The 12,767-nt window shown below is 45.6% G+C and overlaps 3 protein-coding genes across 3 annotated transcripts; all 3 read left to right on the top strand.

Moving 5' to 3' along the window:
- The first annotated feature begins 351 nt into the window (after positions 1–351).
- s100a10a (S100 calcium binding protein A10a) lies at positions 352–1,645 on the top strand. Its single transcript, XM_049751628.1, has 3 exons — positions 352–518; positions 1,133–1,299; positions 1,390–1,645. The coding sequence occupies exons 2-3, from the start codon at positions 1,159–1,161 to the stop codon at positions 1,549–1,551; spliced, it is 303 nt and encodes a 100-aa protein (XP_049607585.1). The 5' UTR covers positions 352–518; positions 1,133–1,158; the 3' UTR covers positions 1,552–1,645.
- Positions 1,646–3,047: 1,402 nt separating this feature from the next.
- On the top strand, positions 3,048–4,354 carry LOC125987309 (ictacalcin). Its single transcript, XM_049751629.1, has 3 exons — positions 3,048–3,215; positions 3,914–4,056; positions 4,139–4,354. The coding sequence occupies exons 2-3, from the start codon at positions 3,919–3,921 to the stop codon at positions 4,283–4,285; spliced, it is 285 nt and encodes a 94-aa protein (XP_049607586.1). The 5' UTR covers positions 3,048–3,215; positions 3,914–3,918; the 3' UTR covers positions 4,286–4,354.
- Positions 4,355–5,405: 1,051 nt separating this feature from the next.
- snx27a (sorting nexin 27a) lies at positions 5,406–12,131 on the top strand. The gene is made up of 13 exons (XM_049751449.1): positions 5,406–5,866; positions 7,336–7,561; positions 7,638–7,830; positions 7,908–7,972; positions 8,066–8,170; positions 8,272–8,350; positions 8,416–8,579; positions 8,687–8,776; positions 8,940–9,089; positions 9,173–9,301; positions 9,375–9,434; positions 9,614–9,662; positions 9,812–12,131. The coding sequence occupies exons 1-13, from the start codon at positions 5,547–5,549 to the stop codon at positions 9,880–9,882; spliced, it is 1,701 nt and encodes a 566-aa protein (XP_049607406.1). The 5' UTR covers positions 5,406–5,546; the 3' UTR covers positions 9,883–12,131.
- Positions 12,132–12,767: the final 636 nt, after the last annotated feature.

The following is a 12,767-nucleotide window of genomic DNA, read 5'->3' as shown; positions in this document are numbered from 1 at the left end:
ATATATTCATTTTTCTTAATCGTTATTTGATGTGGACGTTCTTGGTTGATGGTGTTTCGTTTATTGACCACAAGGTGACGCCAAACTCAATTTCCACCGCCGGTAGATTATTGTACATCCCAGGAAAAATATGTTATGAGTGCAGTTTTGTTAAGATTTAGATTGAATTTACTAGTTAACACAAAATCTAAATAACTTTCTATGTGTTGTCAACACATTTCAATAGATTTTTTGTCTACGAATTTGCTGAGTCGGCGGATTGAGCCAATGCACAACGCTGAATCACTCTGGTTGCGCTATGATGAGTCCACTGGGAGTCAATATCCTACCACGCCCTCTGACCTGCAGCGTGAACTTTATTTACGCTCCAAACGAACCGGCCACGGTTGATGTCTGCTCGCGGCCTCTCTCACTTTCAACGCACCCACCGCGCTGCAGGGCGGAGCCTGCGTATAAAGCTGCACTTTGTGCCAACTTCTGAGCACTACATACTCGCCCTGTACTGACTTCCAAGCTCGGTAAGAATTTTCACACGTTATTGTGCATGTTTATTTCTATATTTAGTTTATTTTATTGTATAGCATGCAGCTATAAATTGTGTTTGGGGTTAGTAGAGATGATATTATGAGTATGAATTTAGGTAAGGTTGATAGATCAGTCTCAGAATTCATCACCGCATTAAAAGTTCAAAGCAATATGCTACGTCAGTTTCTATGTCATGTAGAAGGCCCAGCGGCATGCTACACAGTCTCGGAACTAGGTGTGGCCTAGCTAGGGAGATTATAGCACCAAAGTCAAATATCATTTAATCCCCTCGAACAATCATGGTGAACTGTTTCAATGGAACGTGTGCAAAGAAGGGTAAACGTATTTTTTTTTCCTCTCAGCTACTGTGAGTTGCAGACAGTTTAGTCATTTGTGGGCAGGCCTTTTCTTGCTTAACCCTTCACTGGGACACTCCTTAATTCTTCATTGCACGTGTCATAGCATTACAACATTTTCCAAATCATTTTAAACCCAAACGTGGCATTTTACCACAGTGGTGTTTTATTGATCTGATACTGCAATGAAACTTGAGCTGAATTCAAATATTGCACCGTCACTGACTGGGAATCGAAATGTGTTCCCTCAGTGCAAGTCCAACCCGAGCAAGCAAAAATGCCTTCAGAACTGGAGACAGCTATGGAGTCCCTCATTGTGGTGTTCCACCGCTACGCCTCGCGGGACGGCAGGAACGGCACCCTCAGCCGACAAGAGCTCCGTTTGCTGATGGAGAACGAGCTGTCCAACTTTTTAAAGGTACACCATCAATGCCTTGCTCATTTTGTACTACAGTGAATTAAAATTAAAGTCTGCTAGCTTAATGCTAATGGAAATTTGCATTTTCAGTCCCAGAGGGACCCGGCTGCCGTGGACAAGATCATGAAGGACCTGGACACCAACGGGGACGGCCAGGTGGACTTTGAAGAATTTGTGTCCCTAGTGGTGGGACTGTCCGTTGCATGCGAGCGGTGCTATCAGTTGCGCATGAAAAATGAGACCAGGAAGTGAAGGAAGAGATGCTGTCCAAAAAAAACACCTTTCCGGAACACATTTCATTGTTGTATGTCTCATGTCTAGTAAAATGTCTCAGATTTCAAACCCACCCCACACATTTGTGATGTTTTATCAAAAGTGATAAATCTGGTGCCACAGCAGTCAAAGTACACATGAGGAGTGGCTATGTTGACAATTCATGATGATAAACATTCCACAGCGAGCACGCCCTACCAACTATAGGACGCTTTAAGACTTGTAGAAGTTGTGAGGAAAGACTGCTCCTCCGTGTTTTTCCACTCAATACCTCTTTTTGTGCCTCATGTCAGCTGAATGTTGCGTAACACCACCGGAAAGCACGAGCCAACTTGACCAGTCAAATGCAGGATTGTTTTAAAAAAATTCTGATTAGTTGTTTAACTCAATGATTGGAACCGTATGCTGCAAGAATTTGCCCCTTTAAGGGCCTGGAAGTCATAAATCGGGGCAAAGGGTAAGAGTGTGTATCACGAGCTGCACACGCCCTTTTTCCAGTTGTTATGGTTACAGTGCAAACACAAGCAGGTTGCTAGGTTACAATCCAGCGTGAGTGTGAATGGATCGCAACATTTTGGCCTGGAATTGTAATGTTCCATTTCGAGCACTAGATGACATTAAATATCACAACTGATGTGTAATTTTCGATTAAACCACTAGATGGCATAAAAGAAACACAACAATGTTAAATGTGTCTTAACGGTGGACATTATTTGCGAGGGAGCATTTCACTAATGTGTGTGTGAGAGCATTCCAGTAACTGCGAGAGCATTTTCTCGTCTGGGCTTGAGCATTTCACTTGCAAGCGTAACGGCATTTCACTTGTGCTTGTGAGACGCTTAGAGGCTAACCTCGTTAGCCAATGCTAATCCATGTTTTACGCTACATGCTGTAGCATGTTGCTAGTAGTGTATGCATGCTTGTTACATAAATCTTTCAGATTATTATTTATTATGCTCATATAAAACCACAAAGTGCATCCAATTAAAGTCAATGCAGCTCTGCTTACCTTGTGTAAAACATGCTGTTGTCTGGCCAGCACTTGAAAGTGACTCTAAATTTTAAGTCAGTTTCCAACTCTGGCTGTTTCAAGTGTGTTCCAGGCACTGTGAAGTATTTGTAAACAAGTCATTAAAATTAATAATTTTAAATGATTTGTCCACTTTACAGTTGAAAAAAAAGGCGAATGGGTGCTGTTTTGCAACACGTTTCCACAGCATTGAGTTCCGTGCGGGCATGTGTGTGGAATGAACATTGGCGCGGTGGTGGTTGTGACTCACCCCGGCCGCAAAAAAATGCAACAATGAGACTAGTGACTCAAACTTGCCACTGAAAAAAAAACTTTGCAGAATCAGAATGTGAATAAAGTTTCTTAGTGGCGTGCGCACAAGTGAAAAGTGATTGGGAAACAAATGCTGTTTTTGATTTTGCACTTCAAGTTATGCAACAAAATCTCGTTTTAAAGAGGAAATAGAGTCAGAGTGAAAACGGATCCGAGGGAAGGAGGAGTGAGAGATAAAAGGGAACATTAAGAGGGAGGGATGATGGAGGGCGTGGCGGAGCTATAAAGGCGTCCCCGCATCGACTTCCTCATCACTTCATTTCTCCACTCACACTTCTCCACGTCAACAACAACAACTCAGGTGAGTGGAAATCACAGAAAAGCATTTTATTATCTTTCTTAATGATTAAGTTAGGTGATCTTTGAGCTTAGCTTTGCAAATACTTTCCATGTATTCATGTCAGACATCTGTTTGCGTGGACGACCACACCCACCGAAAGGGAGCCTGGGTGCATCACTCAACTTGACACTTTTTATCGTCTCTCTGCACAATTTAAACCCTCTCTTTGCTTCTTCATATTCCAGAAACTCTAGTCTGTGATTAAGCAACTATATCCGTCACGTTTTAATCGAGTTGGCACACCTGGAGACGCGACGCTGTCACCTTGGCAATGTTGACTCGAACTAAAGGGAGCGGCGTTTAAACCGTTCCTGACACAAAAAGATGAATTCATGTGGTTATGTCTTGGACAAAAAGCTTGTTTGTTAGTCTCCCCCTCTCTGCAAACCACTCCCTCAACTTGAGGGTATAATAAACAAGGCGGTCTGGTAGTGTGTCAGTGTTTCACCAGCACAAGGCCTTGTGTGGTCCCAGTGGGCAGTGTTCCAGTAAGCATGCACATGCGTTACTCAGCCTCCTAGAGGGCGCTAAAAGATTTAAAAAAAAGAGGCCATCTACTTTTAAATTGAGGATGTATTGTGAGGTTGTATGCTTAATGACCGTATTGAGATGTGGAGTTATCTCACAATTTTTTTTTTCCTTCAAAATTTTTTCTGCAGTCATCATGGGTGAAGTTCAGACCGCCATCGTTTTACTCATCAACGCCTTCCAAAGGTATGCCGGCAAGGAGGGCGACGCGAACGCCATGAATAAAGGAGAGGTGAAGGACATGCTCAAAAACGAATTCGGCTTGGAGTTGGGGGTAAGTGACTGCACAGCATACCAGCAAACGTGCGTGGAAAGTATGTGAAGTCATTCTAAATACGCGTGTTTGTGTTGAGTAGAAAGCCAAGGACCAGGCAGCTATCGACGGCCTCTTCAAGGATCTGGATGCCAACAGCGACAACAGCGTGGATTTCATGGAGTTTGTCAGCCTGGTGGCTTCCCTCGCTATGATAATGCAAGAGAGCTTGGTGCAAGGCAAAAAATAGAGCCAAACATTTTTGAACTACCTTCAAGTCATACGCACTTCAGGTCAATAATAAACAACATGAAAAATACCCAACTGTTGCTGTTGTGTGTTTTGTAGGAATGCGACCGTAACATCGTCGACTCATTTGAACATTTTTGTGGTGTTGCTGGATTATTGCAACCAGCAGGGGGCACTGTTGATTCAATTACCGCACTGGCCCAAATATAAGACGACCCGACCCTGATTATAAGACAATCCCCTTTTTCAAGACTAAAATTTGAAAAAAGCCTTTGTCTAGACCCCGAATGTAAGACGACCCTCCCTTTTTCAGTTTTATTTCAATGAAAAAAAACCTCATCTTATATTCGGGCCAATACGGTAGTTTGAGATTCAAAGAAAGGAGTTTAACGTTTGATAATAAATCATGCTCAAGCTTTTTGTCTTAATATACATTATTTAAAACAAATTGTATTTTAAAAGAATTCGGTGATGTGGTTCAAATTATGACCATAACAGCATCCATGTTTTGTACTCTTTCACACTTGCAGGACATGTATTACATGTTTCACATGAATCTGGTAAAACTGGGTCTTTTTTCTGTGTGTATGTGCAGCTTTTTCTGCAACTGTCCCAATTCTGTCTATTGACACGTGTATCTTAGATGAACTGGAAAACATGAATGCCCTGAAGCAGCAACAATGAATGTAGAGAAATGTAGCATGAGACAAATTGCTGACCTGACCCTGTTCAACACTGTGCCAAAATGTTGTTACAAAAAAAAGTGTTGTCTTTAACAGATGGGCAACTTCTCTGGATTACTTTTCTTTAGTCGTGTATGAATGTCACCAAACAGCATAACTTCAGCTAGCTTATTGCTATAACATAATGGGAAACATCATAGACTGGGTAAGGAAATTAGCATTGGTGTTGCAGTACTTGTAATACTGGAGACTTGCGTCCCTCAAAAATTCATGAGATGTTTTTAACGGCATTTTTATTTATCACAGTGGGGGAAAAAACGTGATCAAAGCGTCACTTTTCTTTTTTGTGAAGTTGCATAGTTGAGATTTGAGAAATGTGACGACGCCCCCTAGTGACGTCACGTCGCGTCCCGTGATGCTCCCGATGGGCGTCACCAATTGTCTCTGTATGTGTGTGTGTGTGCGGAGGTAGTAACGCCGCAGCGGGGACGGAGCCGGAGTTCGTTGTTTTGAATTAGCCCCGCAGACAGCCAGCGCCGACCGGAGGGCAGCAATAGACAGCAGTGGCCCGTGGATAAGATGGCGGATGTAGGGAGCGATGAAACGCGGCCGGCTCTCCCTTCGGCATCCCACCACAACGGCCCGGTGGCTGTGTCCGCACCGGCGGCGGGGACTGCGGGCCTAAGCCCGGCCACGGCTACGTCGGGTCCGCGGATGGTGCGGATAGTCAAGTCCGAGTCGGGCTACGGCTTTAATGTCCGCGGGCAGGTCAGCGAAGGCGGACAGCTTCGGAGCATCAACGGGGAACTGTACGCTCCCCTTCAGCACGTCAGCGCCGTGCTGCCCGGCGGGGCTGCGGACCGGGCGGGCATCGCCAAAGGTGACCGGATCCTGGAAGTGTAAGTCTGCTTCGTTCCCGGCTAGCCACCGCCGCTAGCTTTAATCGTTTCTTCCCTCTTCATAAATATGTGATTATCAACCACTCGTCGTGGTTTTAGTCAGAACCTGCGTTGCTAAATAATCTTAAATACTAAAAGTAATTTAGGCCAATTTACAGCTTACATAATAAGTTGCACGCACGACGAGCTGTGCATGTTGATTAGCTTCAGCCAAGCAGCTAGCCCAGGTAGCTATCGTCTCGGTTCCCCTCCCCGTCTTTTGCCGACGTATTCAACATAGGTTTGACATTTGAAAGTAAGAAAGCCTTTCTGACGTTTTGCCGACATATTTGTCGTTCAAACTTCGGACAATAGACCGCAGTGTTGTCCCTCCGGTTCGTCAACTCGTTGTGTGTGCCTGTCAGGCTAGCTAAACACTCCGCATGCTTCAATACTTTTTTTTTTTTTAAATCTCTCTCCCCCCTCTTTAGTTAAAAGTCATATTTACGTAAACACGAAAAATTAATATTCTGACTTTGCAGTTACGCGTAATGTGCATTTGTATACTTGTCAAAAGTTTAGGGACACTTAATGAGCTCCAAAAGCTTTATTCATCCATTGGAATTACTACCTCAGAAATTTATGGGGAATAAATTAAGAGGGAAAAGAGCTTGTAAGTTAAAAAGAGCAGAGAGTGACTGGAGAGGTTGTCGTCTCAGCGCCTTTGATGGAACAGAAATTAACCTGTTTTGAGGGGTGCTCTTTGTAATTTTGCAAACCAGAAATGAATCAGTTTTGCAAGTCAACATTTTGTTGAAACCACAAGTGTGATTTTGTCTAAAGACATTTAGTCATTTTGTTGAAACCACAAGTGTGATTTTGTCTAAAGACATTCAGTCATACTTAGAAGGAAATATGATGATTTGTTATAGGAGTGGTGTTATTTTTGACTTTCTGACCAAATTCGGATTGATTTGTGTTTGCTGTGGTGTTTGTCTTTCATTTATGAGTCAAATTTTGGCCATACATGATTAGCATACCCTGGAGGAACTTCATTTCATATGGGGGGGAAGCAAGCACTGATTTAAAGGAAGCACAGCTTTGACGTGTCATGAAAAATCAAGTTGCTTTGACATTTACTTTAATCTACGAGATTGGCTTTTTAAAACTTTCTATATGACTCACTGCATATTTAGCATATAATGGCAGTGTTGAATAAATAACCAATCAGCTCGTTGTCGCCGTTGCTCTTTGGAAGATTAGCCGAGACATCCGATGCTGCTGCCATCTGGCCTCGGCCAAGCGAGCAGGTGGATGACAGCACGACCGAGCGAGAGCCGTATCTGAGTTATTCTGTTGTTGTCCTGATGATAACGCTGTACATTGTGGAACAATTTAAAAAAAAAAAAAAAAAACAGCCATCAGAAGACGCATTAAACTTCTTATCCTAGCGACATTTAGTTAACACGGTGCTTCGCGTTTGCTTCCAGCAATGGCGTGAGCGTGGAGGGCGCCACCCACAAGCAGGTGGTGGACCTGATCCGAGCCGGCGAGAAGGAGCTGGTGCTGGCCGTGCTGTCGGTCCCGCCTCAGGAGGTCGACGGCCTGGAGGGAGGCGAGGACGTGCAGCCCAATTACGACTACAGCGACAAGCAAGCCGTACCAATCTCCATCCCCACGTACAAGCACGTGGAGCAGCACTCCGAGAGGTTTGTGGTGAGTACCTGGTTGCTAGATGTTCGATTGAAACAAGCTGAAGCAGTTATAGAACCGATTTTTTTGTTTTTTTTAGGTGTACAACGTGTACATGTCGGGCCGGCAGCTGTGCTCCAAACGCTACCGGGAGTTTGCTATCCTCAACCAGAACCTGAAGCGCGAGTTCTCCAACTTCAACTTCCCCAAGCTACCCGGGAAGTGGCCCTTCTCGCTGTCCGAGCAGCAACTGGACGCCCGGCGCCGCGGACTTGAAGAATACCTGGAGCGAGGTACGTGCGCAGACATTTTGACACCCCAAAGGTGTTGGTGGGATTATTTTCTCAGCCCCCCCTCTCTGTGTGTCTAGTTTGTTCTGTGCGGGTGATTGGGGAGAGCGACATCATGCAGGAGTTTCTCTCGGAATCCGACGAGGTATGCGACTTGATAATCCAAGCCGTGAAATTATTTGCAGGCATCAAAGCAGCCAGCGCTCAAACCAAACGTAACTTTCCTTCCACCGCACAGAACTACAACGGCGTGACGGACGTGGAGCTGCGTGTGGCGCTGCCCGACAAGACCACCATCTCCGTCAGGGTGCGCAAGAACAGCACCACGGATCAAGTTTACCAGGTGGAGGTTCTCTTCTGATTTCTTCGGGGGTTTTTTTATTATTATTTTTTTAAATCTTAATGTAGTACGCACGATTGTGATGACAAACGCTCTTCCGGCAGGCGTTGGTGGTGAAGGTCGGAATGGACAGTATTATGGCCAGCTACTTTGCCCTCTTTGAGGTCATCAATCACACATTTGGTAAGAGCTTTGCATCAAAGTGTTTGAACAGGAATATAGTAACAAATTGTTCTTTATTGTTCCAGTGCGAAAGCTGGCGCCCAACGAGTTCCCACACAAGCTTTACATTCAGAACTACACGTCGGCCGTGCCGGGCACTTGTCTGGCGCTGCGCAAGTGGCTCTTCAGCTTCCAGGAGGAGGAACTGCTCCGAGACAACCCGCTGGCGCTGCACTACTGCTTTCACCAGGTAGCGATTCGTCTAGCGAGACTTGAGTCTTCTACAAAAAACAAAAAACTGCATGGCGCCAAATGGCCTGAATCGATCTTTTCTCTCTGCTCTCCGTTGCCATCCAGGCACTGGATGATGTGAAGAAGGGATTCATAAAAACAGAGGACAAATCCTACCAGCTGCAGAAGCTGGCAGAGCAGCGCGAGATGGCCACGGTCAGTGCCACAGAACCGTCTTTGTCCGGGCAGTGGACTCGAGAACGCTGCTACTATACATACTAGAGTCATTACTGGACGGAAAAAGATTGTAGAAGAAACCCCCCCCTAACTTCCCAATTTAATATATGATCATCGAGATGTGTTGCGTGTGTCCTTTCAGTACCTGAGTCAGCTGCGCTCGTGCGAGGGCTACAACGAGGTGGTCTTCCCCCATTGCGCCTGCGACTCCCGAAGGAAGGGCCACGTGGTCACGGCCGTCAGCATCCATCACTTCAAGCTGCACGCCTGCACCGAGGACGGCACGCTGGAGGCGAGCGAACAGGCTGATGGTTGCCCACCCAAATCGGACTTGCTTAGCTAAAGACGCCCTTTTTTTTTTTTTGTCCTTCGCAGAACCAGGTGATTGCGTTCGAATGGGGCGAGATGCAGCGCTGGGACACGGACGAGGAGGGCATGGCCTTCTGCTTCGAGTACGCCCGGGGGGAGAAGAAACCTCGCTGGGTCAAGATTTTCACTCCATATGTGAGTGACAAACAAATCGCTTTGATTCAAAAAGATTCCCCGGACTGATTTGTTTTTTTTTTGCTGTCGGCAGTTCAACTACATGCACGAGTGCTTCGAGCGGGTCTTTTGTGAACTCAAGTGGAGGAAGCAGGTAAGGACCACTCCTTTCCTCTTCCATTCTCGGGGGGGCCGCCTGACTCCCAAGTTCAGATGTCTAAAAATGGCTCATTAATAGCCTTATCTTTGCAAACACACTCAGGCAGAAAGGTCTTTTTGTGCCTTTGTGTGTGTGCTACGTCCTGAATTAATTTTAGATTTCTTTGCTCTCAGGTTGAGGAAGAGGCTTCTGATAAAGACAACAAAAACTGCAGCAACAACGGTAGGCATGCTAAAAACAGCCAACAACAACTTGCGAGCGGGATAGCGAAAGTCCGCACACCCCTTTTTACGTGTTAAATGCTCTCGGGGACCACGCAAGGACGTCTGCGCACGATTGTCACGTATGACATGTTCTCTCATGTTTTGTAGAGTTTCTGCCGCCTCTGGAGACGCAGCAGAAGGGATGGCGCCACCTAGGGGGGGAGATTGCCACGTCCTAGACAAAAGCAAATCCACAAACCCGTCCCACATTGAACTGTTCCACTCGCATCGTCACACCCACCCCGAGAGCAAAACTTGAGGTACGGGCGGAGGTAGGCCGCACCCCCAAAACTGGGATCGACCTTTTTTTCGCAAGAGGGGGGCGACGAATCCGTCACACGTTAAGCCAGGGACACTTACCAAGACGGGCGATGAAGGCAAGTCATTTCATTACGGATCTCCATTCTGTGTGTCTGTGAGACGCTCACCCCCTCCCCTCCCGTACGAGCCGCCGACACTTCGGTCCGGCGTGCGACAGACAGGAGTGCGAACCGGAAACGCGAGCGGCGGGACGATATGCCCGGCCCCGAGTGGGAAATGGACTGAGCGAGAAGAAGAAAAAAAAAACTTGTTTGCGCTACCGAACGATGCAAAGTCTGATGCTGGACATGAACAAAGACGTTTTCTATTAGTGGGGTCTGTTTTTTTGTTTTTTTTCTTGTTGTTTTGTCCATAAACAAAACGTAACTAATCTTATTGCGTGTACGTTTAACAAGCCTTTTTTTTTTTCCTGATCAAATATAGATTAATATAAGAGCTCTAATTGATTATCATGAATTCTATTGAAAGCCGTTTGAGCATTTATTCGATATCCTCGATCATGCACCTTGCTTATTAGGACGCAGTCTCGGCCTAACTAGTACAAGTTGACTCATTGCACAAAATCTTAAGCGGCTCTTAAAAATAGGCTTTCCATAGAATTGCATTGGGTTGAGGCAAAATCAGTGTTTGGGGTTAGTCACGGCCTGCAGCTTTCGAAAACGGAAGATAGGGGGCAGCAGATGCTAAGTGTGAATGTGATGCCTGGGGCTGTGTAGCTCAGGCAGCTAAGTGTCCCTCCCCTGCAGATGTCTCCATTAACCATGTCAGATGGTGTGTTTGCGTGTCTCGAACTACCTGAGCGCCGTCTCGCTCACACGCCGCAGTATTAGTCCTTTTGTGTGTGCGCGATAGTCGTGGTTAGTCACACAAAAAGGGCCGGATGTTTCGGTTGGGCGGATGAAGATAAATTGAGCTGTTGTGACCTGTTGTTGATTCCCAGCAAGGTGGGGGGGGTTGTCGTTTGACAGGTGCGTCGGCGGCAGGATTATTTTTTTGTGTCGGGCGTTTTTGCAGCCTGTGACTTGGCAGTCATTACATTTGTCAGATCAGCCAATGGTGCTCGCTTGGGGTTCTCCGTCAGCTTTACAGATGCCACGTCGACATCGTTGCTATCAGATAGGATCATCGTGTGGGTTCATTTATTTGAGCGCAAGTCAGTCATTTAGAAGATGGATGAATCTTTTTTTTTTTTCCCGATCTCGAGGGCGAGCGCTCGCTCGCTCGCTCGCTCGCTCGTCTGCACCCTCCTCTTCCCTTTTCTAGTTACTCCGCCATCATTACGCTGCAATGTGGTTGCCACGGCAGCACCATCGCAGACTCCCCACGACCGTTCTCCTTCTCAGTCTCGGCAAATCGACTAATTCCGCTCCATGTAATGGAGTTGAGGCCTCGGCTTTGTGTGTGTGTGCGGCCCACGCACGCTGTCATTCTCCGCTATCGCCGAGGTGAATGTCACCCTGTTCGCTTTGCTTGGAAGCGGAGGAAGACGACAGGAATGTTAAAGAGCACACTTGAGATTGTGAGCCAAGATCAGAACAAACAAAAGTCACAATTAGTCGGATTATCCTAAAAATTCCCTTTGCCACAGATTTTCCACATATATATGATTTACAAAATGGCCCCCACCAGAGCGGTTATGTTGTGTGTGTGTGTCTTTGTTTGTGCTGTGACTCATTCATTTCACCTTTGTTTGCTTAATTTCTTCACACAAACAGTTTTGCCGTGTGTGTTTGCTGCAATCAGGCCGTGACAAGAAACGTTTGTTTGCGAGGAGATGCTGACATGTAAGTTCTGTTTTTTTTTTGTTTTTTTTTACTTTGTATGCGTTTCGTCAACCTGTAAATAGTCGGAGGGGAGAAAAACATAATGCACTCACATTTCTTTTTTTTTTTTTTTATTTATTGACAATGGATTATTCTGAACGACGGAAGCACGCGCCGATGACAAATGACTCATAGGCTACAAAAATGAAGTCTGTTTTTATCTTGATAAAAAATAAAAAAAATCAACGAATGGTTTATGCGCCATTAAAAGAAAGAGCCTCAACATGGACAATTGTAAAGTCATGAATTGTAACCTTTTAAATAAAGTTACAGTATATACAAAATTGCATTCAGTATTTTCTGGAGTGGATAAAGGAACGTTTCAGGTTGAATCGAGCCAAACCATCGCAAGCGAGCATCCATCAAGCAACTGGACGGGCTCATCTCTCGACTGCAGACGTCTACTTACTCGCCCCCTCCCTTCTCCTCCTCCTCCATCGTCTGCTTCTTGTCAGCTTCCATCGACCAGCCCCGCTGGCCCGTGCAAATTAAAAGTCATTGATTGGATCGGAGATGCGGTGTAATGTACACGAGAAGATTTGGGGAAAATCCATCTTATGGTACGTCTCATGAGTAACCTGTTGCCCAATTAGCAATTAGATATTTCCGCCGCCACCATCTTTATTGCAGACCTGATGAAATGGAGGATTTTTTTTTTTTATTGGATGAATTAAATTTGTCATTTTGTGACTCCTCCAAAAAAAAAATTGCTGATGCAGCACTTTCTATTTCTAACGCTGATATAGTGATGGCCACGCAACTAATGAAATTCTCCTTCCTGTCTGTGTTGATGGAGTGATTTGACCTGCACTTTGATGTTCTACAGGGCTTTTCTAATAAATCCAAGGACTGAGCCCTTCCTACCTGCCACCACCTCCCCTCATCCGCCCATCTCCTGAACGATGAGTCAATTCTCCTCA

Source organism: Syngnathus scovelli, chromosome 19 (assembly GCF_024217435.2).
Source record: "Syngnathus scovelli strain Florida chromosome 19, RoL_Ssco_1.2, whole genome shotgun sequence".
NCBI classification, from domain to species: Eukaryota; Metazoa; Chordata; class Actinopteri; order Syngnathiformes; family Syngnathidae; genus Syngnathus; species Syngnathus scovelli.
The sequence above is the reverse complement of the archived record's forward strand: the minus strand, read 5'-3'. Positions and strand labels throughout refer to the sequence as shown.

Coding starts and splice junctions, on each gene's coding strand:
- s100a10a (XM_049751628.1), top strand. CDS start 1,159: ATGCCTTCAGAACTGGAGACAGCTATGGAGTCCCTCATTGTGGTGTTC. Junction 1,300..1,389: donor AGCTGTCCAACTTTTTAAAG/GTACACCATCAA, acceptor TTGCATTTTCAG/TCCCAGAGGGACCCGGCTGC.
- LOC125987309 (XM_049751629.1), top strand. CDS start 3,919: ATGGGTGAAGTTCAGACCGCCATCGTTTTACTCATCAACGCCTTCCAA. Junction 4,057..4,138: donor AATTCGGCTTGGAGTTGGGG/GTAAGTGACTGC, acceptor TGTGTTGAGTAG/AAAGCCAAGGACCAGGCAGC.
- snx27a (XM_049751449.1), top strand. CDS start 5,547: ATGGCGGATGTAGGGAGCGATGAAACGCGGCCGGCTCTCCCTTCGGCA. Junction 7,831..7,907: donor TGAAGAATACCTGGAGCGAG/GTACGTGCGCAG, acceptor CTGTGTGTCTAG/TTTGTTCTGTGCGGGTGATT. Junction 8,580..8,686: donor TGCACTACTGCTTTCACCAG/GTAGCGATTCGT, acceptor GTTGCCATCCAG/GCACTGGATGATGTGAAGAA.